The sequence below is a fragment of the Canis lupus genome, chromosome 2, assembly GCF_011100685.1.
Source record: "Canis lupus familiaris isolate Mischka breed German Shepherd chromosome 2, alternate assembly UU_Cfam_GSD_1.0, whole genome shotgun sequence".
NCBI lineage: Eukaryota > Metazoa > Chordata > Mammalia > Carnivora > Canidae > Canis > Canis lupus.
In genome coordinates this window covers 1,912,045-1,939,910 of record NC_049223.1, presented here as the reverse complement: position 1 = coordinate 1,939,910, position 27,866 = coordinate 1,912,045, and the positions used below count along the sequence as shown (strand labels likewise).

Below are 27,866 nucleotides of genomic sequence, written 5' to 3'. Positions count from 1 at the left end.
TCCCTTTTCTCCGCATCCTCTCCAACATTTGTTGTTTCCTGCCTTGTTAATTTGCCCCATTCTCACTGGTGTGAGGTGGGATCTCATTGTGGTTTTGATTTGTATTTCCCTGATGGCAAGTGATGCAGAGCATTTTCTCATGTGCGTGTTGGCCATGTCTATGTCTTCCTCTGTGTGATTTCTCTTCATGTCTTTTGCCCATTTCATGATTGGATTGTTTGTTTCTTTGGTGTTGAGTTTAAGAAGTTCTTTATAGATCTTGGAAACTAGCCCTTTATCTGATACGTCATTTGCAAATATCTTCTCCCATTCTGTAGGTTGTCTTTTAGTTTTGTTGACTGTATCCTTTGCTGTGCAAAAGCTTCTTATCTTGATGAAGTCCCAATAGTTCATTTTTGCTTTTGTTTCTTTTGCCTTCGTGGATGTATCTTGCAAGAAGTTACTATGGCCGAGTTCAAAAAGGGTGTTGCCTGTGTTCTTCTCTAGGATTTTGATGGAATCTTGTCTCACATTTAGATCTTTCATCCATTTTGAGTTTATCTTTGTGTATGGTGCAAGAGAGTGGTCTAGTTTCATTCTTCTGCATGTGGATGTCCAATTTTCCCAGCACCATTTATTGAAGAGACTGTCTTTCTTCCAATGGATAGTCTTTCCTCCTTAATCGAATATTAGTTGAACAATTTTTTTAAAGATTTATTTATTCATTCATGAGAGACACAGACTGAGAGAGAGAGAGAGAGAGGCAGAGACACAGGCAGAGGGAGAAGCAGGCTCCCTGCAGGGAGCCGGATGTGGGACTCGATCCTAGATCCTGGGATCACGACCTAAGCCAAAGGCAGGTGCCCAACCGCTGAGCCATCGAGGCGTCCCACGTCTAACATTTAATTACCACTTTGGGGTGCATATAATGAATTGTCTCCTGTACAGAATGCCAGGAATCTGAAAGAAACTAGGAGGTGACATATGCCCTGAGGGGGGTCATGACATAGTTATGACACACAAGGGGCATTATTACAATGTGTGAGGGGCCGCACATGGGAGGAATGGGTCAGGGAGACATGTGCTCCATCCCAATCAAGAGCCACTGCCACCACCCAATTGATAGCTGACTGGCTGACAGGCTTGTCCAGAGGCAGCGGGACAGAGGCATGGCGGTGAGCACTGTGTGGAGACAGGCCAGAGGTTGCTAGGAAGGATGGGTGATCTAGGAGTCAAGCGTAATGTTTGTCAGAAAGGTTGCTGGTGGTTCACCAACAGAAACTGGAGCCAGGGAGATAAGCAAGATTAAGGAGCCCAAAGAGATCTGAATAGAAGGTATTGAAACTGAGAATAACCAAGTAACTAACAGGTAAAATGTCAGGGAGTTGTTGCAGTATGTGTGGGGAATCTCACAAACACTGAGGCTAGAATTTCATCTATTGAATTGGGAGAAAGCTGCTGTCGTTCTGTTTCCTACACAACGTGGTTCCTGTGTAAAGTAGGGTGCATTGTTATTCCAGGTTCACGGGTGAGGAAACTGGGTGGTGAACCCAAGCCCCTCCATTATATTAACATCAGAAGCTGAGCTAGCCCTGGAATTCACTGCTCTGGAGCTTTGTGCTACCAGGTGAGCCTTGATCCTGTAATTTTCCAGGGCTAAGAATCTCTTCTTTCCTAGAAAAAGCTTTTGTTTCCAATAAATATGCTATGTTTTAATGGCAGTGGGTGTGGGGACAGGGTAACTTGCACAAGCATATCCAGTAAAATTCCTCAGCAGTGTTGGCTTAGGAAGTGGCCTGAATTTAGGTAACATGGTTGTTTAAAGTCTTATTTAGAGACGCTAGGTTTCTGATGCCTTACATTGAGACTTCTATTCAGTAGTACAGATTCTGTATTAACCAGTAAGTATGTGCTGGACTAATGATTTTTATCCAAAATGAAGGTATTTGTCTTTTTTAAGGCAGTGAAGCAAGGGCTTTTTCATGTATGTTTGAACCTTTAGTGCCGATTTCAGAAGATCACTAAAATTTAAGACTATTAAGATTGTTGTTTAAAGCTTTTTAAAAAATAACTAGATGGGTAAAATACAAATCTTGGTCACATTTTATTTTTTACTTGTAAGTTCCTTTATTTGGTAGTTGAATCTTAAAACCTGAGTTACTTCTAATTAGTTACAAACAAAATAGCTCAAGGCACCTGCTGTATCCTAGAACGTTCTACAATCAGGTATAGTTTAGGATTTGTACTAATGATTAATAAGATGCCAAGCTGGAATGGGCTAATCCCTTTTCTTATCTCACCTCTTAAGGTAGAGAGTTCTAGTAGAAAAAAATAAAATATATCTGGGAGGATTATATGGGTTTTCACCTATGTTCATATCTACAACCTGACAGAAAGTTGCTCTGGCATCAGGGAAGTTTAAGACAGAGTTTCTCAAAATCAAGTATTTAACTGAATCCTTTTATTTTTTATTTTAATAAATTTATTTTTTATTGGTGTTCAATTTGTCAACATACAGAATAACACCCAATGCTCATCCCATCAAGTGCCCACCTCAGTGCCCATCACCCAGTCACCCCCACCCCCCCGCCCACCTCCCCTTCCACCACCCCTAGTTCGTTTCCCAGAGTTAGGAAAGTCTTAAGTTAGTTAAGTCTTCATGTTCTGTCTCCCTTTCTGATATTTCCCACTTATTTTTTCTCCTTTCCCCTTTATTCCCTTTCACTATTTTTATATTCCCCAAATGAATGAGACCATATAATTTTTGTCCTTCTCCGACTGACTTACTTCACTCAGCATAATACCCTCCAGTTCCATCCACGTCGAAGCAAATGGTGGGTATTTGTCGTTTCTAATGGCTGAGGAATATTCCATTGTATACATAAGCCACATCTTCTTTATCCATTCATCTTTCGATGGACACCGAGGCTCATTCCACAGTTTGGCTATCGTGGCCATTGCTGCTATAAACATCGGGGTGCAGGTGTCCCGGCGTTTCATTGCATCTGTATCTTTGGGGTAAATCCCCAGCAGTGCAATTGCTGGGTGTAGGGCAGGTCTATTTTTAACTGTTTGAGGAACCTCCACACAGTTTTCCAGAGTGGCTGCACCTGTTCATAACTGGATCATTTAAAAAAAAAAAAAAGTGAATCTCAGAATTGTGACTTAAGCTTATTTTTTATAATGTTACATATAAGAACAAATATGATATTAGATATAAACTATTTATGAGGGGATGCCTGGGTGGCTTAGTGGTCAAGCATCTGTCTTTGGCTCAGGGTGTGATCCTTGGGTCCCGGGATCAAATTCCACATCAGGCTCCCTGCATGGTGCCTGCTTCGCCCTCTTCCTGTGTCTCTGCCTCTCTCTCTTTGTGTCTCTTATGAATAAATAAATAAAATCTTAAAAAAATAAACTATTTATGAGGATAAATTTTATTGGCATCTGAAGCCAAAGCAAGATATACAAATGAAATACAAACAAAACTATAAAACTAATAAAAATTCAAATTAGCAACACTGATGCAAGACAGCTGCTGTTGTTTACTGAAACTAAATTGTACGTGTTAAGTTTATAGCAGAAAGATGTTGCTTCAGGTCCAATTCTATTTTTAATTAAAGTAACATGACTACAAATAAGGCTTTGTTTGCTAACTCAGAATAATTACACTTCATACTTAACAAAACTTTCTAGCAAGTGATCCTAACGTGGTCTCCCTCCGTCTTTCACATATCCACAGCCCTCTAGATCAGGGGCTTTCTTTCTTTCATAAAAGGCCAGATATTAAATCCTTTAGGCTTTATAGACCAAGAGGCAAAATTGAGAAATACTTAAATATTGAGAAATTTCTTACATATTAAGAAAATGTCTCATCACACGAATGGGTACTGCTGAATAGTGATGTCAATCATAAGCATGTGATTTTAATAGAGAATATTAATTACTCGTGCCATTTATAGAATTCTATTATATTCTTTCCTTGATACGTGTCTCTCAGCATGTTGTTGTAGATTAATTAGGTCAATTAACAGTTAAGTGGAAGCTCCTCAATTGCACAATTAGATGGATTTTGAAATATGGGACTTTTCCTTTACATGTGGAGTGAGGTCCCCAAAATACTGCTGGAACTGTAGGTTGAGCTTGGAAAATATATTTTCTGCAAATTTGTTTGGGATGGAGATTTCACTTCTCATTTTAATTTTTGACAACATAGGAAGTAAGTACAGCAGCTTGATATTAATTAAGTCATTTTGATGATATTAACCTGTCATCAAAATGACTACTGCAATGTAAGTTTTGTATATCAGCTCAGCTTTGCCTTGTAGCTTTAGGCTCAATTTGTTAAGAAACATCAAAAACTAATTTCCAAAGTCATTCAGAGTTAAAGAACAGTGATTGAAGAGAGGTCTTTGTTCAGAGAAATTTCAATCTTGACTCTGCACTGAAAATAATCTCAATAAAATTTCCTCACTGCTAAACCGTCAGACTGCTAGGTGATAGAGCAAGTAGAGGTTTGCTTCTACTTATGACAAATTTATGGGACTGAAGATTATTAAGTCCATGAGAGTGGAAGTTTACTGTTGACACTACCAATTCAAAAACACATGATATCAAATATGTTCCTCAGAAGTACCTGCTGATAAATAGTACAATGAATACAATGAAGTCTTTAAACATCTTACATTTTCAAAAGCAGTAAGTTCATCCAACTAAGCCCTTTTCTTTTCCATGTACATTTTTATCACCATCAGTAGTAGCACATCTTAGCAGATTCCACTTCAGGTTGTACTGGATTTTGTGTTTTCTCACTGTTTTTGAAAATATTCTCAATTATAATTGTTTCATGTGGACCATTTATAGAGATGAAGCTCAGTGACTTAAGATCTGGCATTGACTCTTTGAATAAACAACAATTGAACAGTATGTTGGTTTATCAAAGACAAGAAAGACCACTTGAAATCATTTGGCTTCTTTTTAAATTGACTATTGATATTGCTTCCAGTGTCCTCAACTCTTTGAGTAACTTTTTACTCAAAGACTACTTAAGACTATTAACTTCTTACTCATAAGTTAATAGTTAATAGTCTTAAACCAGTTTATTTTCTCTGGACATATTTGTTTGCCTTGGAATCATATGACTTAATTAACACCATTGGTAAATGCTTGCTTTATCTAACAAATGAGCTATTTGGAAACTTCTTTGGTTTGCAGCTTCATTTCAAAAAATTTTGTGAAAAAAAATATAATGAAGTATTCTTCTTATACTTCCTACTTTTTCTGACGTGCTTTCCTGTGAGTTGGGAAAATTGTTATGATTGCTTAGTCCAGTAATATTGACAGAGACTGTATTTTTAGCACAGATATAGTACCACTTCATAATAAACACAGCTCCTTGCTACCCAATTTGATGATAAAATAATCCACACTGCACTGTCTTAAAAGTGTAATATTTGAGGTTAACTTTTCTCTCCATTTTTTGTCTTGACATTCACTGGTCATAAAAAAAATTATAAAATGTTATATTACAGCAATATGCATGGCACTCAAAATACTGTTGAATTAAAGCTGTGTCAGTGTGTTTTGAGGTGGGCTGAGCAGTCTGCAAGCAGTAGAGTACTACATACAGTTTCTGTCACAACTACTGTCATAGAAGTATACAATGTGTAAAAAAATGAGTATGGCCATGTTTTAATAAAGCTTTATTTATGGACACTGAAAAGAATTTCATCATGTTCACATGACAAGATATTATTCTTCTGATTTTTTTTTTTTTTTTTTTGCGAACATTTAGAAATGTGAAAACCACTCTTTGCTTGAGGACCACACAAAAACTGGCAACATGTGGGATTTGGCCCACAGACTATAGTTTACCCACTACTGCCCTAGATTTAAACTCAGGCCTATTTATTTATAAAGATTTTATTTATTTATTCATGAGAGACACAGAGAGAGAGGCAGAGACAGGCAGAGGGAGAATCAGGCTTCATGTAGGAAGCCCGATGTGGGACTCAATACCAGAACTCTGGGATCATGCCCTGAGCCTAAGGCAGACACTGAGCCAACCAGGCCTCCCAAACACAGTCCTTTTTAAAAATTATGACTTTAACTTCTGTTATCCCTCCCTGGATGGAGTTGTATTTTCAGCCTAATTCTTCAAAGTAGGAAAAAATGTGGTCTTCTAGGCATTTCAAGCATTACCAACCAGCGTGGTTTTGAAAAGGAGATCCTGAGATATCACATTGCTATGGAAAGTCACTTGCTCTTCTCACCCTGAGGACTGTCTTCCACTAATGTCTCAGAAAGAAACCAAAGCCAGAGAGGGGGCAGGCATCAGAGAAAGCACAATCTCTATGTCAGAACCGAGAATTTGATTCAGTTTGTCCTTCGTCTATTTCCACTTCCAATGCCTTTTTCTGTTCTTTTCTAGAGCCACCTGTCCCCAAAGCACCTCTCACCCCCTAGCAGTATCATGTTACTTGATTATTCTTATCACAACCAAAGCAAATGAATAACTAATTTGTGCTATCTCTTCTCAGAATCTGTTTAAGACAAGACTTCAGAGGAAAGAGAATCTTGAATCATGGGTTTCATTTTAGGTCAAAGCACAGAGCAAGTCTTACATGTAAGAGTCTACCTCCTGCAACACTGACCCTTCTGCCATAGCCCCATTCCAGGGTGGACTGAAACCATTCCATCATTTCCACTGGACCCTCCTCTCTTGGAATTGTAGTAATATGTCAAGTGGAGGACCCAGTCAGGGACTGGGTTGAGAAAGCATCCAGTTGACAAACCCTAAGATGGATGTTTTTCCTAAGATAAAGGTTCTGAACACTGGCTATGCATGAGGACTACCTACAAAACTTTAGAAAAATGTGCCTGAGCCCCACCTGAGCATGATCAGATGGTTTTCCAGGGTTTAGAATCACTGCCCAGTTCTCATTTCCCCGCAGGGCCTATCACCAGGACATAATTTCCCTCTACTACATTCAAATCCTGACTAAAGGCTAATTGAAGGAATCCCTTTTAGGATCCCTGAATTACCTTAGAATCTACCAGTTATATTTAAATTTGGGGGGAATTTCTGAAAGGCTTGGTGTGTTACATAATGAATAGTATGAGCATCACACCAAGCATGCATCACCAAAAAAGCATTTTTACTTTCTTAAAGTGGTTGTTGACAGAAGACTTAGGTCTCTAAATGTAAGAAAGCTGACGATATGCTTGAGAACCGTCCACAATGAAAATCTTAACAATTCAAGGACTAGATATATATTGCGAGTATTAGTAGACTGGAGATATGTGGTAATGAAGAAAATAGTGTGAAGAAATAATTTGGGGCTTATTATGTACTAACCTATTCGTTTTCTTGACAAAAGGGGAAAAGTTAGATAAATGAAGAATAAAGTTGGTCGATTAGGGTTTCTACAATACTTTTGTTTGGAGATCCTTGGGTTATTTCTATTGTCATTTATTGAACTTAAGTTTACAGTTTTTACGTTTAAATTATTTATTTCTTTGGAGGCATTTTGCCTCTAGTGACTCCCATGTGTACTGGATCTTCATCTTGTACAGCCAAAGTTGAGAACCAATGGAATAGAAAGGACAATGGCAGAGGACTCAAGGTATTTCTCCCACACCTGGCTTTAAATGAGGGTTTTAAGATGTACAAAGGTATCATGTTACTAAAGTGGGACCAGTGGTTGTGTTGTTACCTTATTTTCCTAGTGGTTAAGGAAAATGTGGGGCTTTTCGGGATGTGGTGCCCTAAAGCATACAGTTTACAAGAATTAGGAGTACAGAATAAGTCTTGATAGAGGAGGATAATGCAACTCAGTAGCATGTCGTTGGTATGATGACTTCTTCCCTTCACTGTGAGGAACATACCTGCAAGCCACCTGCAGGAAAGGCTATGAGTCATACTGCTGAAGGCAGCCCTCTTCACATTCTACAAGTGCAATTATTTTTTAAAAATCTAAATGACATAAGCCATCCTTGGGTAAATATGGAGAAGAAAAGATGACAGAAGAGGATTTACATTACCTTCAGATAATTTCTTAAGTGAGAAATTTAGCATACTTTTCTTGGTTACTTTGTGGAAGGACTCTATGTATTAAGTTGATTTGAAACTCTCATGCATGGACACAAGCACACATATTTCTCCTATTTGTAACCCATATAAAAAGGATCCTCTTGTGTAGAACTAATGATATTTTTTAGTGACAAATAGAACAAAATGGAACAAGAGCCCTAATAGATACTTACTCATAGATATTCCCTACAGCAGGTAGTGGGTGGGAAATTACTGGCAGCAGGATAGGTTTCATTTGGGATTCTTGTTTTCTACTTTTGGTTTAGCAAGTATTTGTTGATTTGATTTGAATGGAATTTATTCTAATTTCTAAGGCTTACCTTGAAAGATGACATACTGTGAGTAACAACAGCATATAAAACAGCCTTTTCCAGAAGAAGCTGACTCCAGCCTCACTCTAGAACTTTCGTGTCAAACATTGGAAAGCTTTTCCTTGTGTGGGTTCTGCTTACATATTCAAAGTCTCCCAGTTTAGCTAGTTCTACAGCTGCCAAATGAGGAATGGACTAGATAGCCCATGTGGAAGGCAGCTATTACCTTGTGCATAGCAGACAGCACTCACTTCTGTTGGAGTAAACAGCCCATGGTCCAGTTTCTCCAGGCAGTGGAAGACAAGAGTGGGTTTGGTCTGAGTTCAGTGGGAAGCCATGGGAGAGGCTCCTTTGAAGATGAAAGGAAGATGATGGGATTCCTGCTCTCATTTGTGAGAGAAAAAGAGTCAAAGTATTGATTCCCAGAATTAAGACCTAAGAAACTCATGAAAAAAAGCCAATTCAGGCATGACTATTGCCTTTTGTCTACCTTGTAAGTTCCTGATTGAGCTGAACAATGTCAGGTAAATACCTGGGTGGCAGAATAAAGTAATTGATTTACAAACGAGAATGTGATAGGTTAACACATAGCTGAAAAAGTGAGAGAACCTGAGAATGTAACTGAGTAACAATATTTGGCATATAAAAGAAGTCAGGCCTGGTTTATATGAGGTCAGGCCCATGGTCCTCAGTAGGCTACTCATTACATTTGATTCAGTTAAGTCTGGAAAGATGTGAGGTGTGTCTGAACTCTCTGTTTGAACATCCAGAAGGGAGTACTAAAGGCGAAAACACAGTTTGAAGAGATTGTACAAGCATGAGAATCAGAATCAGATATGATGGAAATGTTGGAAGTTATCAGACCAAGAATTCTTTTAAACTTTGATTAATATGCTAAGGCAAAGGTAGACAACAGGCAAGATCAGATAGATAATGTAAGCAGAGATATGGAAATTCTTTTTGTTTTCTTTAAGATTTTATTTTTGAGTGATCTCCACATCCAACGTGGGGTTTGAACTCACAACCCCAAGATCAAGGGTCACATGCTCCACCCACTGAGCCAGCCAGGCATTCTGAGAGATGGAAATTCTGAGAAAGATAAAAAATGCTAGACATGAAAAATACTGTAACAGCAAATTTAAAAATGCCCTTGATGGACTCATTAGTAGACTGGGAATAGCTATAGAAAGAATTTCTAAGGATATAACAATAGAAACTCCCCAAATTGAAAAGTAAAGAGAAAACAGACTGAAAAAAATTCAGAGCAGAACATCCAAGAACTGTGGCACAATTACAAAAGATGTAGCATACTTACAACAAGATCATCAGAAGGAAGAGGAAAAGACAAAGGAAGAGTAGCAATATCTGATGCAATAATGACAGAAATTTCCCCCCAAATTAATGTCAGACAATGCACCACCAACCCAGGAGCTCACGGAACCAAGCGAGATAAATGCTAAGGAAACACAACAACAACAAAAAATCCCAACAGGCATATCATAGTCAAAGTACAGAAAATCAAAGATAAAGAATCTTGAAAAAAGTCACAGGAAAAATACACCTTACTTAAAAAGGAGTGAAGATGAGCATTATATATGACTTCTCCCTAGAAACCATGCAAGCAAGAAGGGAGCTGAGTGAGATTATTAAATTGTAGAGGGGAAAAAATCATCAACCAAGAATTCTGTACTCTGTGAAAATATCTTTCAAAAGTGAAAGAGAAATAAAGATTTCTCAGGTGAAAAAAAATTGAAGAAATTTGTTGCCAGTAGACCTGAATTGCTAGAATTGTTAAAAGAGGTTTTTCAGAGAGAAAGGAAGTGAAATAGATTGGAATCTTAGATCTGCATAAAGGAGTACTGGAAAATGTTTAAATGAAGGTAATATAAAAGTTTGTTTTCCTTTCTTTTAAAAAAAAAATATATTTATTTAAGTAATCTCTGTACCCAGTATGGGGCTTGAACTCAAAACTCCAAGATTTAGAGTCACCTGTTCTTTCGACTGAACCAGCCAGGCACCCCTAAGAAATATTTTTCTTATTCTTAATGGATCTAACAGTTAACAATTTGTTTATAATAATAAGAGCAACAGTGTATACCTATACAGCTAGGCATATATGTATATATATATATTTTTTTTTTAAATTTTTGAGTGATCTCCACATCCAACATGGGGTTTGAACTCACAACCCCAAGATCAAGGGTCACATGCTCCACCCATGTATATTTATTTATACATATATATTTATACAGTTTATATAAATAAAGTTATGTGTATATATATGTATGCTCTTGAATAAGTGAAATAAATGACAGCAATAACATGAGCAATGAGAGGGAAGAGTTAGGAATATTTTGTTATTCCTAATATATACCTAATAATACCTAATACCTAAAATATTTGTTATTATTAGGTATTGGTTCCACCTGTCAGTTGGTATAGTGTTATATGAAAGTAAATTTAGATTAGTTTTAATGTGTATTGCAAAGTCTATGGTAATCACTTTAAAAAAGTTTGTGGTAGTCACTTTAGAAAGTATAATTTAAAAAAAGAAAGTATAATTGACACCATCAAAATAAGCTCTTGCATAGCAAAGGAAACCATCAACAAAATGAAGAGGGAACTTAATGGGAGATATTTGCAAATGATGTATCTGATAAGGGATTACTATTCAAAATATACGAAGAACTTAGACAATTCAACACACACACAATCAATTAAAATTGGGCAGAGGACTTGAATAGACATTTTTCCAAAGAAGACATACAGATGGCCAACAGATACATAAAAAGATGCTCAGCATCACTCATCATCAGGGAAATGCATATCAAAACCACAGTGAGCTATCACCTCACACCAGTCAGAATGGCTAGCCTCAAAAAGACAAGAAATAACAAGTATTGGTGAGGATGTGGGATAAAGGGAACCTACCTGTAATGTTAATGGGAATGTAAATTGGAGCAAACGCTGTGGAAAACATTATGGAAGTTCCTCAAGAAAATTAAAAAGAGAAATGCCATGCAATCTAGCAATTCCACTACTGGGTAAATGAAAACACTAGTTTAGAAAGACACGCACCATAGGTTCCTTGCAGCATTCTTTACAATATCTACTATGGAAGCAACCTGTGTCCATTGATAGAGGGATAGATAAAGAAGATGTGGTATGTGCGTATATATGTGTGTGTGTTTGTATGTATAGTGGAATATTATTCAGCCATAAAAAAGACCTCTTTACATCATGGATGGGCCTAGGGGCAGACAGAGAAAGACAAGTACCATATGGTTTTATTTATACGGTGAATCCAAAAACACCAAGCAAACAGAGAGCAGAAGCAGACCTATAAATATAAAGAACAAACTGACGGTTGGCAGAGGAGTGGGGAGTAGGGAAATGGACAAAATGGGTTAGAGGGAGTGGGAATCACAGGCTTCCCGTTATGGCAGGAAGGAGTCCTGGGGGTGGAAGCTGCAGCATCGGGTGTGGAGTCAACGGCATTGTAATAGCCTTGTAGGCGACAAACGCAGCTGTATTCATGAGAAGCGTAGCATAACGTAGAGTCGTGAGATCACTGTTTCACGTGTGAAACCAATGTCACGTTGTCAATTAGACTTCGATTTTAAAAGAGCATAACTGATACGCTAAGAAGAGACAATGGGGTCATATACTCCGTTAAAGCCACGACAGGGAGAGCCGAGACCGGGACGCGAACCCCGCCCCGCCCCGCCCCGCGCCTGGGGCGATTTCTTCCCGGCTCCGACCGCTTTGCCCGCCGCACGTGAGCAACCTGGTCTGTTACAGACCAACCAGCCGGTGGTGGCTGCCGTGACGACCTCCGTGGTGGCGTTCCTGCCCCTTCCAGATCCTTGGGGCACTGTCGCGGTGCTCGGGTGCGCAGCGCCAGGCCCGCGGCGCGGGCGGAGCAGCCGCATCCCACGGCGCTCGTCCTCGGCGCGCGTCCTCGTCCCGGGGCGTGTTGGCTATAGCTGCCGCCTCATATCCGTGTTTGCGGGAGTCGCGGTCTTTGTGTTTGGCATCACTCTTCCTTTGTTGCTGATGCTCATCCACGGGTCGTTGAGACTTCGGAATCTCCAGAACGAACTGGAGAATAAAATGGAGGGGATAGGCTCGAAGAGGACCCCCATGGGCATTGTCCTAGATGCCCCAGAACAGCAGGAAGAAACTGTCAGCAAATTCGCTGACTATATCAGCAAAGTGAAGAAATAAATACAGCTGACCTGCTGAGAGGACTGCGGCACACATCAGGGTGCAGTCTGCCCCTATCCAGACCTACTTCCCATACGTGTTCTTGAAATAGGAGGTGCCTGTACCATCCACCTATCTGTGGCAGCATGCATATGTAGGTCAACTGTTAACATGACCGATGCTCCAGAGAGAGGCCCTCAGAGACTGCAAGAAACTACCCTCCTCTTACGCCTGAAGTTTCAAGTGTGTTTATGCAAACTGATAAGAAGTGGATCACACTTATTTCTTTAGAGAAATAAAGAGAAAGAATTTTGCATTGTACAGCAACAGTACTGTTAACTTGTGGGCAAAAACTAATTGTAAAGTATCAAGGCAATATGAGTAAATGAAAAAAAAAACTGTTAAAGTGGATGTCATGCATTAGCCTGTTTTAATCCCCCCAAGCCTCCAGCACCCTCCAAAAATATTTCCTGGGACCCAAGGAAATATTTTAGTGTTTAAACTAAACACTAAACTAAACTATTTTAAACTATTTTAGTGTTTTTATTATTCTTTTAAAATCGAAGACGATCTGTCTCACTTTGCTGCCTGTTGGACATGCAGTGGAAACTGGATAAACCGGTTTTTATTTTGTTTACAAATATAAAGATAGCTGTTGAGGAGAATATTTTGTCAAATTTTGGTGAAATTTTGAAATGCTAGTAATGCCTTTTCACTAGCAGGTATTTGTTGCAACCTAACTATCATCCTTTATGGAGGTTATAGATACATGCCCTATAGTATTCTTGACGGTCTTGTTTTAAAAAAAGCAACAACAAAAAAATAAAACATGAGTTCTGTTTATATTGCTTATTTTTTGTTGTTATGACAGAAAGGTGTCCAAGATAATTATGTTTCCTATATTGTTTTTCAGTTTAGTTTTTAACTGGAACATTTAGAAAGAAGAAAATCAATGTACATTGTCTTGATTCCTTAGGGGCACAAAAAGCACAATAATGGCTGATCCTTTGAAACCTGAATGGCACCTGCAGATGACCAAGCAAAAAGACTTATGAAAATGCGAATCATCAAAGGCTTCTGCGCTTCATAAAAATTTTAGATAGCAGTTGTTACAACTGTATGTTTTTATAGATAGGCATTAGAATCAAGATAGCATGGGTTTATATATCCTGTTACTTTCTTCCTTTTATTTCTCATGTATTTAGAAATAGATCATACAAAAATGTTTTGCTTGCCAATTGAGTGATTTCATAGCTGAACAGAAAACATTTGGGTTTCCCTAACACTGAATTATGAAGACAACTGGAGCAGTACTTACTGAAGAGACTGCGTGCGTCCTAAAAGAAGCAGCAACAGCATATGCTGCTCCTGGTTTTTCTTGCATTTTCACTTTTCAGCCAACCTGCAGCCTCCATCTCTAGCACAGTGATATCACCACGACTTGATAGACATGGTCTAGAGTTTGTACCCTTACCCAAATATGGAGAATAAAATTTATGGAAGATTAAAAAATAATAATAATAAATGAATAAATAAATAAAACCACAAAAGGCAAAAAAATGTCAAAAACAGAAATAAGAGCAAAGAACAACAATAGAAAACAGTAGCAAATATGGTAAATATTAATATAACCAAATCAGCAATCACTTTAAACATCAATGGTTTAAATAGACCAATTAAAAGACAGACTGTTAGAGTGGATCAAAAGCAAGAAATGAGAAGTGGATAGATCCAGCTGGCATAAAATCAATAAAGACATAGTTGAATTCAATAATACCATTAACTGCATATAACTGACATCTATAGACTCCTTCATTCCACAATATCATATTGCACATTCTTCTCAAGATCATATGGAACATTCGTCAAGATAGACTGCATTCTGGGCTGTAAACCACATCTCAACAGGTTTAAAAGAATGGAAATCACGGGTAGCCTGGGTGGCTCAGCAGTTTAGCACTGCCTTTGGCCCAGGGCCTGATCCTGGAGACCCGGGATCGAGTCCTGCGTCAGGCTCCCTGCATGGAGCCCACTTCTCCCTCTGCCTGTGTCTCTGCCTCTCTCTCTCTATGTGTCTCTCATGAATAAATAAATAAAATCTTAAAAAAAAAAAAAAAAAGAATAGAAATCGTACAATGTGTGCTCTCAGACCACAATGGGATTAAATTAGAAATCCATAACAGAAAGATAGCTGGAAAATCCCAAAAATACTCAGCAATTTTTAAACAACACATTTCTAAGCCCATGCCATTAGGGAATTGCAAATTAAAACAACAATGACATCACACACACCTATTACAATGTCCAAATTCCAAAAGACTAGCAATCCCAAATACTGTGAGGATGTGGGACAACAGTTGCAGCCACTTTGAAAGATAGTTTGGTAAAACTAAACATACTTTTGGGGATCCCTGGGTGGCGCAGCGGTTTGGCGCCTGCCTTTGGCCCAGGGCGCGATCCTGGAGACCCGGGATCGAATCACACGTCAGGCTCCCGGTGCATGGAGCCTGCTTCTCCCTCTGCCTGTGTCTCTGCCTCTCCCTCTCTCTCTGTGACTATCCTAAATAAAAAAAAAAAAAAAAAAAAAAAAAACATACTTTTACCATTTGATCTAGCAACCATGCCCTTTGGTATTTACTCAGAGGAATTGAAAACTTGTTCACACAAAAACCTGCATGCAGATATTTATAGCACCTTTATTTATAAACCACCCAAACCTGGAAGCCACCAAGATGTCCTGCAGTAGGTAAATTGATAAATAAACTGTGGTACATCCAGACCATGGAGTATTATTTGGTGCTAAAAAAGAAATGAGCTATCAAACCATGAAAAGACATGGAGGAAACTTAAGTGCATATTACTAAGTGAAAGAAGCCAATTTGAAAAGATTACATACATTAGTCAAGACATTCTGGAAAAGGCAAAGCTATAGATATGATAAACACATCAGTAGTTGCCAGAGGTTGGGTGGGGAGGAAGGAAGAATTCCCAGAGCACAGGGCAGTGAAACCATTCTGTATATTACAGAAGTGGATTCCTATAATTATATAATTGTCAAAATCCATAGAGTGCAGAAAACCAAGAATGAACCCTAATATAATCTATGGATTGGGGTAATGATGTGTTAATGTAGGCTCACCGATTGTAACACTGTAGCACTGTGTTGCAGGATGTTGATGGGAGGGAGGTTGTATATGTATGGGGGTACAGAATATCTGGGAGCTGTATACTTGCTGTTCAATCTTGCTGCAAAACAAAGATTGCTCTAAAAATAGTTTATTAAGTAAAAATGTTTATATACTATTAAATGTACAGATCTTAAGTGTACAATTCAATTAGCTCTGATTAATGTCTACACCTATGTAGTCACTAAGCCAAATCACAATATATAGAACACTTCCATCACCCCAGGAAGTTTTCCTGTACCCATTCCCTTAGGCAATTATTGTTCTGATTTCGATCAACTTATATTGGCTTAACTCAGTCTTGAAGTCCTTTTGAAAGGAATCATACAGTATGTACTCTTTTCTGTCTGCCTTCTTCCACTTAGCATAAGATTTTTGGGATTCATCCATAGTTTTAAAAGTATCCATAGTTCATTTTTTAAATTATTGAGTAGTATTGCATTATGTGACTATATTAATTTGTCTATTCATACTTCTTTTGATGGAAATTTGGGTTGTGTCAAGTTTCTGCTTTATATATGATGCAATTATGATATTCTTGTCTAAGACTTTGTGTAGACACATAATTTCATTTCCCTTGGGTCATGGGATAGTTTCATAAAAACTGCCAAACTGTTTTCCAAAGTGGTTTCATTTTTTTAAAGATTTTATTTATTTATTCATGAGAGACACAGAGAGAGAGAGAGAGAGAGAGAGAGACAGAGAGAGAGACAGAGACACAGGCAGAGGGAGAAGCAGGTTCCATGCAGGGAACCTGATGCAGAACTTGATCCCAAGACTCAATCCCGGGACTCCAGGATCATACCCCAGGCCAAAGGCAGGAGCTAAACTGCTGAGTCACCCAGGGATACCCCCACCGTTTTTTGTTTTTTTTTTTTTTTTTTAATCCAAAGTGGTTTCCATCTTACACTTCAACCAGAAAGTATGAGATCTCCAGTTGCTCCATATTCTCATTGACATTAGTGTTGTCAGTGTTTTCAGTTTTAGCAATTGAAGTGGGCGTAAAATGGTATCTTAGTGTGGTTTTACTTTACATTTCCCTGGTCACTTTCTTATTACTCAGTCATATATCTCCCTTTGTGAAATACCTGTACTTTTTCTGACCATTTAAAAAAGTTTTTGGTTGTTTACCCCTTATCACTGATTTGTAGAAGTTATTTATATTTACTTATCCTTTCTGTCTTTCTCTATGCCTATCCTCTAACAGAGGGACTTTTAACGTAATTTTGAGGATTGGCAAGTTCAAAACTTGTAGAGCAGGTTAGCAAGCTATAAACTCAAGCAGGATTTCTATGTTATAGTCTTGAAGCAGAGTTTGTTCTTTTCCTGGAATCTTCCTTTCTTTTTTGCTCTTAAAGTTTTTAACTGATTAGGTATGGCCCACCCACATCCTTTAGAGAAATCTGCTTTACTTAAAATCAACTGATTATAAACATTAATGATATCTACAAAATTTTCACAGCAACGTGTAGTCTTAGTGTTTGGCCAAACAACTGGGCACCATAACCTACCCAAGCTCACAGATAAACTCCACAGTGCCTTTGTAAAGTCAATTGACCATATATGTGTAGATCTATTTCTGGACTCTATTCTGTTTCATTGAATTATTTTTCTGTTATTTTGCTTAATCATGCTATCTTGATTTTTGCAGCTTCATAGTAAATGAAGGTAGTATAATGAGGTAGTTCAATGAGGTAGTATAATCCTTCAATTTTGTTCTTTTTTCAAGATTTTTGGCCATTTTAGAGCTTTTGCTTTTGCACAGAAATTTTAGAATCAAATTTCAATTACTACAAAAACCCTACTGGGATTTTGATTTGCATTGGGTTGCAATACAAAAATAAAGTTTTTCTCCCTTATTCTGTTATATAGAGATTACATTGATTTTCAAATGCTAAGCCAATCTTGCATTCCTGGAATAAACCCTTAGTCATGATATGTTACTAATTTTCACTTCAATTAGTAATTACTGGTAAGGATTATTGCCTCTATCTCTGTATAATCTATAATTTTCTTTTCTTGTCATATCTTATAAGATTTTCTGGACTGAGTCTATTCTGACAGAATTTGTGTATGATTGTCATTTTTTCCCCCTTAACTATTTAATAGAATTCACCAAGACTATTTGGTCTAGAGTTTTCTTTATGGGAAAATTACTGACTACCAAATTCCATTTACTTAGTATATACAAATGTTCAGGTTGTCTTCTTTTTGGTAAATTGTGTTTTTCTGCTTCACCTAAATCATTGAATTTATATTTTTCCCTATTTTTCATGATCAGTTCTTGCTAGAGGTTTGTCAATCTGTTTAAACGTGTTAAAGGAATCAACTTTTAGCCACATTAATTTTCCCTATTTATTTGCTTTTCATTTCATTGATTTCTGATTTTTATTTCCTTCCTTCTATCTACGTTGGGTGTAATTTGCTCTTCTTTTCCTAAGAAGCCTCTTATGTTGCAACCTTAGATCACTGATTTTTTAAACATTCTTTTCTTTTTCTATTTCATTGTACTTAAGTATTTTAAAGTATTGGCTTCCCTCCAGGGAAGTACTGTTTCAGTTGAATCCCATAAAATTTAATACATTATATTTTCATTAGCAATATTTTCTAACTTCCTTGGTTTTATTCTTTTACTTGTGAGTTATTTAAAAGTGTATTGTTTCCTTTTCAAATATTTGGAGCTTTATATCTTAGTTTTACTGAATTCTAATTTGATTTTCTTGTTATAGAATATATGCTGTAATATTTCCCTCTTTTGAAACTTAGTAAGACTCACTCTATGGCTCATTATGTGTCTACTTTTGTGAATGCTCTATTGTACTTAGAAAGAATTATACCCTTGTAGTTGTTGTATACAGTGTTCTATATGTCTTATTTGGTTGAAAGTTTGTCCAAATCTTCTTTCTCCTGTATTAATTTTTCCCTTCCTTTTGAAAAGCCTAAATTTAGATCTGTAGATACGATGATTTATTAATTTATAGTCACATACACATATACACTTCATAGCTGCCCATCCCACAAAGACCTTTATGCTAGGGAAACTCATCTAAGAATCACACCCCTGTGAAGCCATGAAGGCAACGCAACATCAACTGGTTTTTTTTTTTTTTTTAATTTTTATTTATTTATGATAGTGACAGAGAGAGAGAGAGAGGCAGAGGGAGAAGCAGGCTCCATGCACTGGGAGCCCGACGTGGGATTTGATCCCGGGTCTCCAGGATCACGCCCTGGGCCAAAGGCAGGCGCCAAACCGCTGCGCCACCCAGGGATCCCCGACATTAACTGGTTTTGAAGATCACTCCTCAGTTCATAGTTCCTCACAACTCCCTTCAACCTACTTTCCATTACAGCCTAGAACTTTTGCTTTTGAAATCCAGAAAAATTATTTTAATAATCCAATAAATTATTAATGAAGCTATGCCTTCTCTAACTGATAACAAACTGTTAAAGTGGAGTATCAATATCAATACAGACATTACAGCTGAAGCTGTCATGCATAGAACAACAGATCTGGTCTGAAGGAAGGCTGAGAAAATTCAAGCTGAATGTCAAGAGGAAGCAGTTTTCTAGCATAAAGTCACACATGAATGCGTAGGCAATAGCTAAGCATTCCTTTGATTTTTTATTAGATTGGTTGGCTCTACCCTACCAAAAACAGGACCTTAAATAAGTGAGACCCCAGAAATTGGGTTTAATGGAATTGGTCCAAGGTAGGGGTCTCTTCTTAGTATAGGTCTCATACATACCAAAAAATAAGAAGGAAGCTTAAGGAAGACAAGGTGGTGCTAAAGATGTTTCCTTTCTCATGAGTCTGACTAGGTAGCTTTTCTATGAGCAGTGTCAACATCTCATGGGAACTTTCTAGAAATGAACATTTTAACTCCATGCCAGATTTCTTGATTCCAATTCTAGAGAAAGACAGCAATCTGCAGTTTTGCCAAGCCCTACGGGTGACCATGATGTGCACTGAAGTTCGAGAACCACAGGGATAAGGCCAGTCCTATGGGGATGCTGAGAGGTCATTGCACGGGTGATTTGTACAACTGCCACCACCGAAACCTGTACAATTCCCTTATGCTTCTTCTGTAATTACTTGTGGATCTGGTCTCCTCCATTGCATATCTACACACTAAAGAAACTATAAAAAGTTAAATTTACTTCTTCATAAGATAATTTTCCACTTATATTAGAGCAATATTCCACTTCTAATAATAGAAGGAGCTCAATAAATAGTTGTTTAATGAATGAATGATGAGTGCCTTAAGGCACCTACAGTCAAGCATGCTGAACCAAGAAAAAAGCATAAAATAAGCAGATATTTCTAAGAAAAGTGTTAGTTTTTATTTTTTTCTCTGTATCAGTTTATATTTTCCCCTGGTAGTGCCAAATGAATAAAATTAGCATTTTCACTCCCCTAGAAGTGCATGGTTATCTTGCTCTATGTGAGTAGAAAACAGGCTGGTAATAAAGCCAACATAGAATGAGCCACTGAAGAAAATATTTCCTCCCAGAAATGCATTTATGCAATTAAAATGCATTCAAATAAACACCTCCTAGCCACCTAGCATGTACAGTCATTTATACTGTTACTTTTTATTTCTCAGGATTCTCAGATGTGTGGTTCTGTGATTGGCATGGTGAAAATGACCCACAGGCTATTACCAAGCTAATAAAGAATAATTTCCTAGAAGAGTAATGAAGATAAGCATGGTTTTCAGTATCAACACTCTCAATGGAGCTTTATCTGGGATAACTTTCATTATTGCTTCTTTAAAGAAACAGCTTTTTTTTTTTTTTTTAAGAAACAGCTTTTTGAGCTATAATTCATATACCACAAAACCCACCCTTTTAAAATATACAATTCAATGGGGTTTTTTTTTTGTATATTTACTAATTTGTGCCACCATCACCACAATCTAATTTTACATTAATTTTCACATTCTATCTCCCATAACATACAAAAATGTTATACCGATTAGCACTTATTCTCCATTGCTCTTTCCAACCCCTAACCCTTGGCAACTAATTATCTATTTTCTATTCTATAGATTTGCTTGGTGTGAATGTGTGTGTGTGTATATACAATTGTTTTTTAATTTGTTCTCTAGGTAGTGATGGTTAGTTAATACCTACTGGGAGTTAGTTGTATGTCAGTCATTATTTTGAGCACTTAATACATATTAGTTCATTTAAATCTCAAACAAATCCTATGAGATGGGTGCACAGGCTAGCAATCCTGGATCTGCCAATGTGGTAGAAAGATGACAAATGGCCCACACCGCAACTCCCCATGTCAGTGTCCAGGAAATCCACAGGCAGTCTTCCCGGGCTGGGTTAAAGGCTTAATGCCTCAAGGCTTCTTAGACCCTGTGGTAGGAGCAGATTAGTATCACAACTTGTGTGTCCCTTGACATGGTGAGATTCCTATCAGTTGACCTGCTGGATGCTCTCCCATCTCCACAGCCTGTGTTTACAGAGCCTCTGCTGCATCTGGCCAGTCCCCTGTCCTCTCACAGTCTCCGGAGTTGAAGCTTCCCACTCAGCCACCTTTGTCTGGCTCTCCAGCTCACTCCCGACCTCCTGAGAGGAGGGGACTTCCAATCCACTTGCCCCGGACGCCTGCGTGTCGTGTCTCTGAGTCTCTCGGTGACGCTCTGCTCCCCGGCCTGTCCCATCTTACTCCCTGGCCTGCACCTTCACCTCCCTGCCCCTTTCACCTTCTGTGGCACTTAGAGGCACGATCCCAGCCCCGGTGGGAAACACACCCCACCTGCATCCAGGCAACTGAATGTGGATGCAGAAAAATACAAACCTAAGCTGACCTACAATTGCGACATTGTCCCAGCGGCGCGCGTTTCGGGCAGCTCCCAGGGCCACGGGGAGCAGCTGTTGGCCTGCGCGTTCTGGCCCGCGCTCCCCTAAGCGCACCTTCCGCTCTGCTCCGGCCCAGGTCCCCAAGGCCGCCTCACCGCCTCCTCAGCAGCCCAGCTATCTTGCGGGCTCGCTCTGGCCTGGCCTGGGCCCCGCCCCACCTGAGTGCACCCGGGTCCTCCAGGGAAGCTCACCTTGTCCCCCTGGTCCCCTCCCCGCAGCCGTGTGACCAGGGCGTTTGTCAGACAGCGCTCACAGGAGCGGCTCTGACTCAGTGCTATGGATGTCCTACGTTAGATGGATCAGCTCTCACAGGACCAGGTGCCTGAGGGGCTTCCTTATTTGAAGTGGTAAAAGCTTTGCTTTGGGACTTCAGAGGCCTACCTCGGGCTTCTCCTGCCAGGCTTGCCATAAACTCCCACAGCATCTTCTCCCAGCACAGACCCCTCTAGTAGATGTGCTCTGCGGGTTCAGAGCTCACCCCATAGCCGGCTCTCACTGCGGGGCCCTTTCTTGCCCTGGGCTCCATCCGGCAGCCTTCCGTGTCATCGGCTAAATGGGATACGGCAATATTCCCAAGGGTGGAATATGCCATCTCCAGGCCCTCAAGAGGCTTGCCAGGCTCTGCACTTTGTCTCAGCATTGGGATATTCCAGCGTGTGCCAACTCTCTGGACCCCTGAACAGGTGTCTGATGGAGCAGGTTCCTAAACCTCCACAGACTTACCTCCCACCCTCTTGTCTGCAGGTGTCTTACCAAGGCCTCCAAGTTACTTGCTATCCTTCTTCCTCTGGTCTGATTAGCACCGTGCCATCCATATGATGGAGCAATGTCTTACTCTGTAGAATGCCCAAATCCCTTTCTGCTATAATGTGATGGCTGGCAGGGAAGCTAACATTGTACCGGGCAAAGACTGAGATGTATATGGTTTCCTGTTCATGTGAATGTTTACTGCTTATAATCCTTCTTTTTGATAGGGTTGGAAAAGAACCCATTTGCCAGACAGGTGGTCATATATGTGTGTGCCAGAAGTTGGGTTAATGTGCTCTAGCAGAGATGCCCCATCCAACACAGCAGCTGCCATTGAGGCTACTACTTGGTTAAGGCTGCCACAGTCCCTTGTCATCTGCCATGATTCACCTGACTTTTGGTAGGGGTCAGGTAGATGAATTAAATGGGGATATGACAGAGACCACTAGCCCTTCATTCTTTAAGCTTTGAGAGTGGCCTTGATTTCAAGGTATTATTTTTGACTTGGTGTCTTTCCTGAGGAAGGAAGGAGTTGCAGAGATTTCCATCTGGCCTACCCACTGCAATAACTTTTATCTCATGTTTGAGGAATCTGCCAACTGAAAAAGTATGCTCAGTTTTATTACTAATTTGGAATTGCAGAAATGACTGATGCGTAGGTCAACTCACTGTGAGCTGGACCTGGACCCACTTACTCTGTGATCCCATCCACTCCAAGTTTTGCAGAGAAGGTATGGTGGTGTTTTGGATAGACCCTGTCCTATCTTTCTTTTCAAAATCCCCCAATGGCTTCTCATCTCACTCGAAGAAAAATCCAAATTCTTATCATGGCTCACAAGGTGTTCCATGATCTGGCTCCTGACTAGCCCTCTTATCTTGTACTACTTTCTATCCAATCACACTGGCTTCCCTGCACCTAGAAATGTCTATCAAAGAGTAGAGGCACTTCAAATGGTTGTAGAAAAATGAGGGCAGCCCCGGTGGCTCAGCAGTTTAGCGCTGCCTTCTGTCCGGGGTGGGATCCTGGAGTCCCGGGATCGAGTCCCATGTTGGGTTCCCTGCATGGAGCCTGCTTCTCCCTCTGCCTGTGTCTCTGCCTCTCTCTCTCATAATGAATAAATAAAATCTTTTAAAAAATGATTAGATGGTTTGGGCAGAAGCTAGGTTATGGTGATTGAGTAAATGTGAGGTGAGAAATGGAAAAACATTTTATAGACTTTGGCTATGAAGAAGAGGCAAGAGACTTGGCATTTGGAGGTGGAGGGGGAGAGGGCTAGAGATAGGAGTGTTGTTTTTTTTAAAGATAGAATCCCTGTGTGTTTAAATAATGACAGTAGCAGGAAAGGTGTAGCCTAAATATCTAGAATATTCCAAATAAATGACCAATTATTAAGTGGTGGTTTGAAGCAAAGGGAAGAAGGAGCTGGACCACCTGAGTAAGTTTCCTACCTGAGCCAGTTGAATTGCTATAGACTGGATGGGTATGCTCAAGAGAAATCATTTTGAACAAAACCCATATTCTGAGAAAAGAAATAGGCATTTGCCATGACTTCTCTCCATTTCACCATCTTTTCCTGCACATTTTTTCTTTACTCTGGCTGCTGCTACTTTGGTATTACAGAAATGAGAGTGAAAGTAAAGTGAATCCACATTTTTTTGAACACCTATTATATTCCAGGGCACTGTGTTTAAGGAAATAAAGGTATGGGAAAGAATGCTGTAAACTACTCTGTGACAGAGAGGATAAGACAGGAGAGAGGAAAGTAGGAGATGGAGGGCGGGAGAAGGAAAATCCAGAGTAGGTTGTACCAACACAGAAATGCATGAATTAAAGCAATCACCAAAAAGGAGGCTCACTCTGTGCACATTTTCTATCCTTTGGCCTCCTGACATCAAGTGTTTGCTGCATATTGAAAATGGGGATGTGATAGTGTGTGTCACTGCATGTTGTGAACTCTCAATGAAGAAGAGGCTATTGGCGTGTTGTTAGGATCCATAAATTGTAAACTGCTGCTTAACAGAAAATGAAAGCAAGAGATAAATCTACTGGTGCTCAAGCATAGTACACCTGAGAGAGTTCTAGCTTGTAATTACATGCTATAATGCATTCCCTTGTTGTACTTCTTTAAGTGTCAAAATGTACTGTACACTAAGTGAACTTCACCTGGGTTTTGCTGTCTGACTGGGATCATTTAGGTAAAGTTCTGTAGTCTGAAGCCTTAATGAAGGCAATGGATTCTCTTGAAGCCCAAACTGGCTTTTGATTCATGTAATTTTAGGAACTCTGCTGGTGAACATACTTCTGAATAATACTAGTTTACTCTAATTGATGATACTAGATGATAAAATCTATTCTCTACTTAAGTGAATAAAGCAGCAGTAGACCCTAACATCTTTCAGGTTTATAATTCAGTGCATAGAGGATGAGATAGAAGTAGGTAGAAAAACTAATAATTTATTGTACACACTAGAAAAAGTATTAGTTAAGGACAGTTATTTTGACTTGAGAAAGCCAATGGTGGAGAAACTATGTGCAGGGCTGAGGACAGCACTGACAGCAGGTTATGGATGCAAAGAAGGCTCCATCTTCAAGGGAAGATGTTCTGTTCCATAAAGGATTTTTTTAAATAGTTTTTTTCTTTTTAGATTAATTATTTTAGAGAGCTCGTGTGCACATATGTGCACATGCAATGGGGGAGGGAGCAAAGGAAGGGGGAGAAATATCCTCAGGCAGACTCCCTACTGAGTGCAGAGCCCCAGGAAGGCCTCACGCCCCTGAGATCATGACCTAAGCTGAAAGCAAGAGGTGGATGCTTAGGCGACTGAGCCACCCAGGCACCTCTTAAAAAAAATAGCTTTATTAAAAAAATAAATAAATAAAAATAAAAAAAATAAAAAAAATAAAAAAATAGCTTTATTGAAATATGCTTTACATACAATAAACTACATATTTAAAGTCTATAATCTGGTAACTTTTGATATATATATTCATCTGTAAAACCATCAATGTAATCATGAAAATAAATATATCCACTATCCCCAAAGTTTCCTTATGCCCCTTCCTCCTGCTCTCCTCCAGTTTATGTTCATAGAATTGTTTATAGTGTTTCCTTATTACCTTATTAATGGCTGCAGAATCTTTAATCATATCTCCTCTTTCAGTTCTGATATTGGTAATTTGTGTCTTGTCTCTTGCCAGTCTTTCTAGAGGTTTATCAGTTTCATTGATCTTTTCGGATCCCTCTTTTCCCGTTTTCAATTTTGATTATTTTTTTTTTCTCCCATCTTTGTTTCCTTCTTTCTACTGGTGGTAGGTTTATTTTGCTCTTCTTTTCTAGTTTCTTGAAGTGGAAGCTTAGGCTATGATTTGAGACTTTTATTCTTTTCTAATATAAGTGTTTAATGCTATAAATTTCCCTCCAATCACTGCTTTAGGTGCATCCCCCAAATTTTACTGTGTTCTAGTTTCAACTTTAATGTTGCTGGGGACTTCCACTTTGACTTATGAGTGACCTAGAAGTGTGTTAATTTCCAAGCATCTGGAGATTTTCCTCTTTCTCTTATTTAGTTCTAGCTTAATTTGATTAAGTTTAGAGAACATAGCTTATATGATTTTAATTCTTTCAAATTTGTTCAAGTTTGTCTATGGTTCAACTGGTCTATCTTGGTGAATATTATCCATGTACTGGAAAAGAATGCATATTCTGCTGTTATTTCTGAAATGTCCTGTAAATATCAGGTCAATTTTTTTGATAGTGTTGCTCAGTTCTTCTAGATCCTTGTCCCAACTACGAGTTCCATTACAGAGAGAAGTGTTGAAGTCTTCTACTATAACTGTGGATTCATCTCTGTCTCACTTTGTTGCAGTCAGCTCTTGCTTCATGTATATTGCAGTTCTGTTGTCAGGTGCACACACATGTAGGATCGTCATGTCTTCTTGGTGAATTGAACATTTTATTTTGTGCAATGTCCCTCCTTATCCCTGACACCTAGGTGGCTCAGTGGTTGAGCATGTGCCTTCAGCTCAGGGCACGATCCTGGGTTTCTGGGATCAAGTGCCGCACGGCTCCCCACAGGGAGCCTGCTTCTCCCTCTGCCTATGTGTCTCTCATGAATAAATAGTTTTTTAAATTTTTAAAAAGATATTATTTATTTATTCATGAGAGACACAGAGAGAGAGAGACAGAGAGAGATGCGGAGACACAGGCAGAGGGAGAAACAGGCTCCATGCAGGGAGCCGGATGTGGGACTCCATCCTGGGTCTCCAGGATCATGCCCTGGGCTGAAGGCAGCACCAAACCGCTGAGCCACCTGGGCTGCCCAATAATTTTTTTTTTAAAAGAAAGTCTACTTTGATGTTAATCTAACCATTCCAGGTTTCCTTTAATGTTTTTATCCTCTTACTTTTAATTTATCTATATCATTATGTTTGCAATGAGCTTCTAATGAGCTCAAAAGGCTACTCATAGTACCATGTTCTGACTTTGTGGTTCTAAATGAAACTTTCTTGTTGATTTTTATTTTAAAGCTTTTGTGTACTAAATTCCAACAAAATTTATCCAGCTTTAAGTCAATATGTCAATTATCATAGTGTCATTCAGAAGTTCCCATTTCCAGGCAAATACACATAAAAGAAGTAATTTCTGTATTGTTTATAGAAATGTTAATATCTTAGACATAACAAACTTAATTTCTTATATGTAAGTGCTTAATTACACCTTTCTCTTTAGATCTAAATGACTTCATGAGACATTGAAGGTGAAGGTAGGACCCGTTCCTCTGTTATGTTTTTTTTCAGACCACAGGAGAAAAAGCAGGGAGATTTTGAAAGTTGTCCTTTTTCCATCAAATAAGGTAACCTCTCAGCCACGTCTGGCAGTTAAAAAATTTTGGAAGTGGACAGAATATCTTTTTTTAAAGAAATTTAAGACAATGTTTTCTATTTAGAATTTGAAAGGATTTACTCTTAGCCAAGGCTGAAACTCAAAGGTTAGAATCACTTCAAAGGATCAAAGCATTCATGATTATAAAAATGGTTTTACAAAAAAAAAAAAAAAAAAAGGTTTTACTATAAGTTGTCAAAAGAGATGCATGCCTTTTCAAAAAGAGAGTAGCTTTAAAATTATTTGGGGATCTATTATTACTCTATTTTAATAATTAAAACATTTTAATGTTCTTTAAGTAGTACACACATTTATTTTTTAAAAGAAACATTTTGAGGTTAATTTACATATAACAAAGTGCACTCATTTAAAGTATATTGTATGATAAATTTTGACAAGTAAACACATACGTGTAATGTCCACCTAAATCAAGATATAAAACATTTCCATCACTCCAAAAAGTTAATACATCATTGGCAATCAGTCCCCACCATGTGTGTACCCAAGCAAACACTGATCTGTTTTCCGACAGTATCAGATTAACTTTGCCAGTTCTAAAACTGCATACAAATGTGGCAGCCCTGGTAGCTCA

The 27,866-nt window shown here is 38.7% G+C and overlaps 1 protein-coding gene across 4 annotated transcripts in view; it reads left to right on the top strand.

The window, feature by feature from the left end:
- Positions 1–1,020: 1,020 nt before the first annotated feature.
- Positions 1,021–27,866, top strand: part of CCNY (cyclin Y) — a 333,147-nt gene continuing 306,301 nt past the window's right edge. For 2 of the 4 annotated variants that reach the window (XM_038529664.1, XM_038529665.1), the window contains exons 1-2: positions 1,021–1,154; positions 1,500–1,606. Coding sequence is in view for 1 of the 4 variants with exons in the window: in XM_038529663.1 (XP_038385591.1) it covers positions 1,149–1,154 (6 nt within the window). In the remaining 3 variants the exon portion in view is untranslated. The remainder of the gene's footprint in view (positions 1,155–1,499; positions 1,607–27,866) is intronic. The other 2 variants (XM_038529666.1, XM_038529663.1) reach the window with 2 other exon arrangements.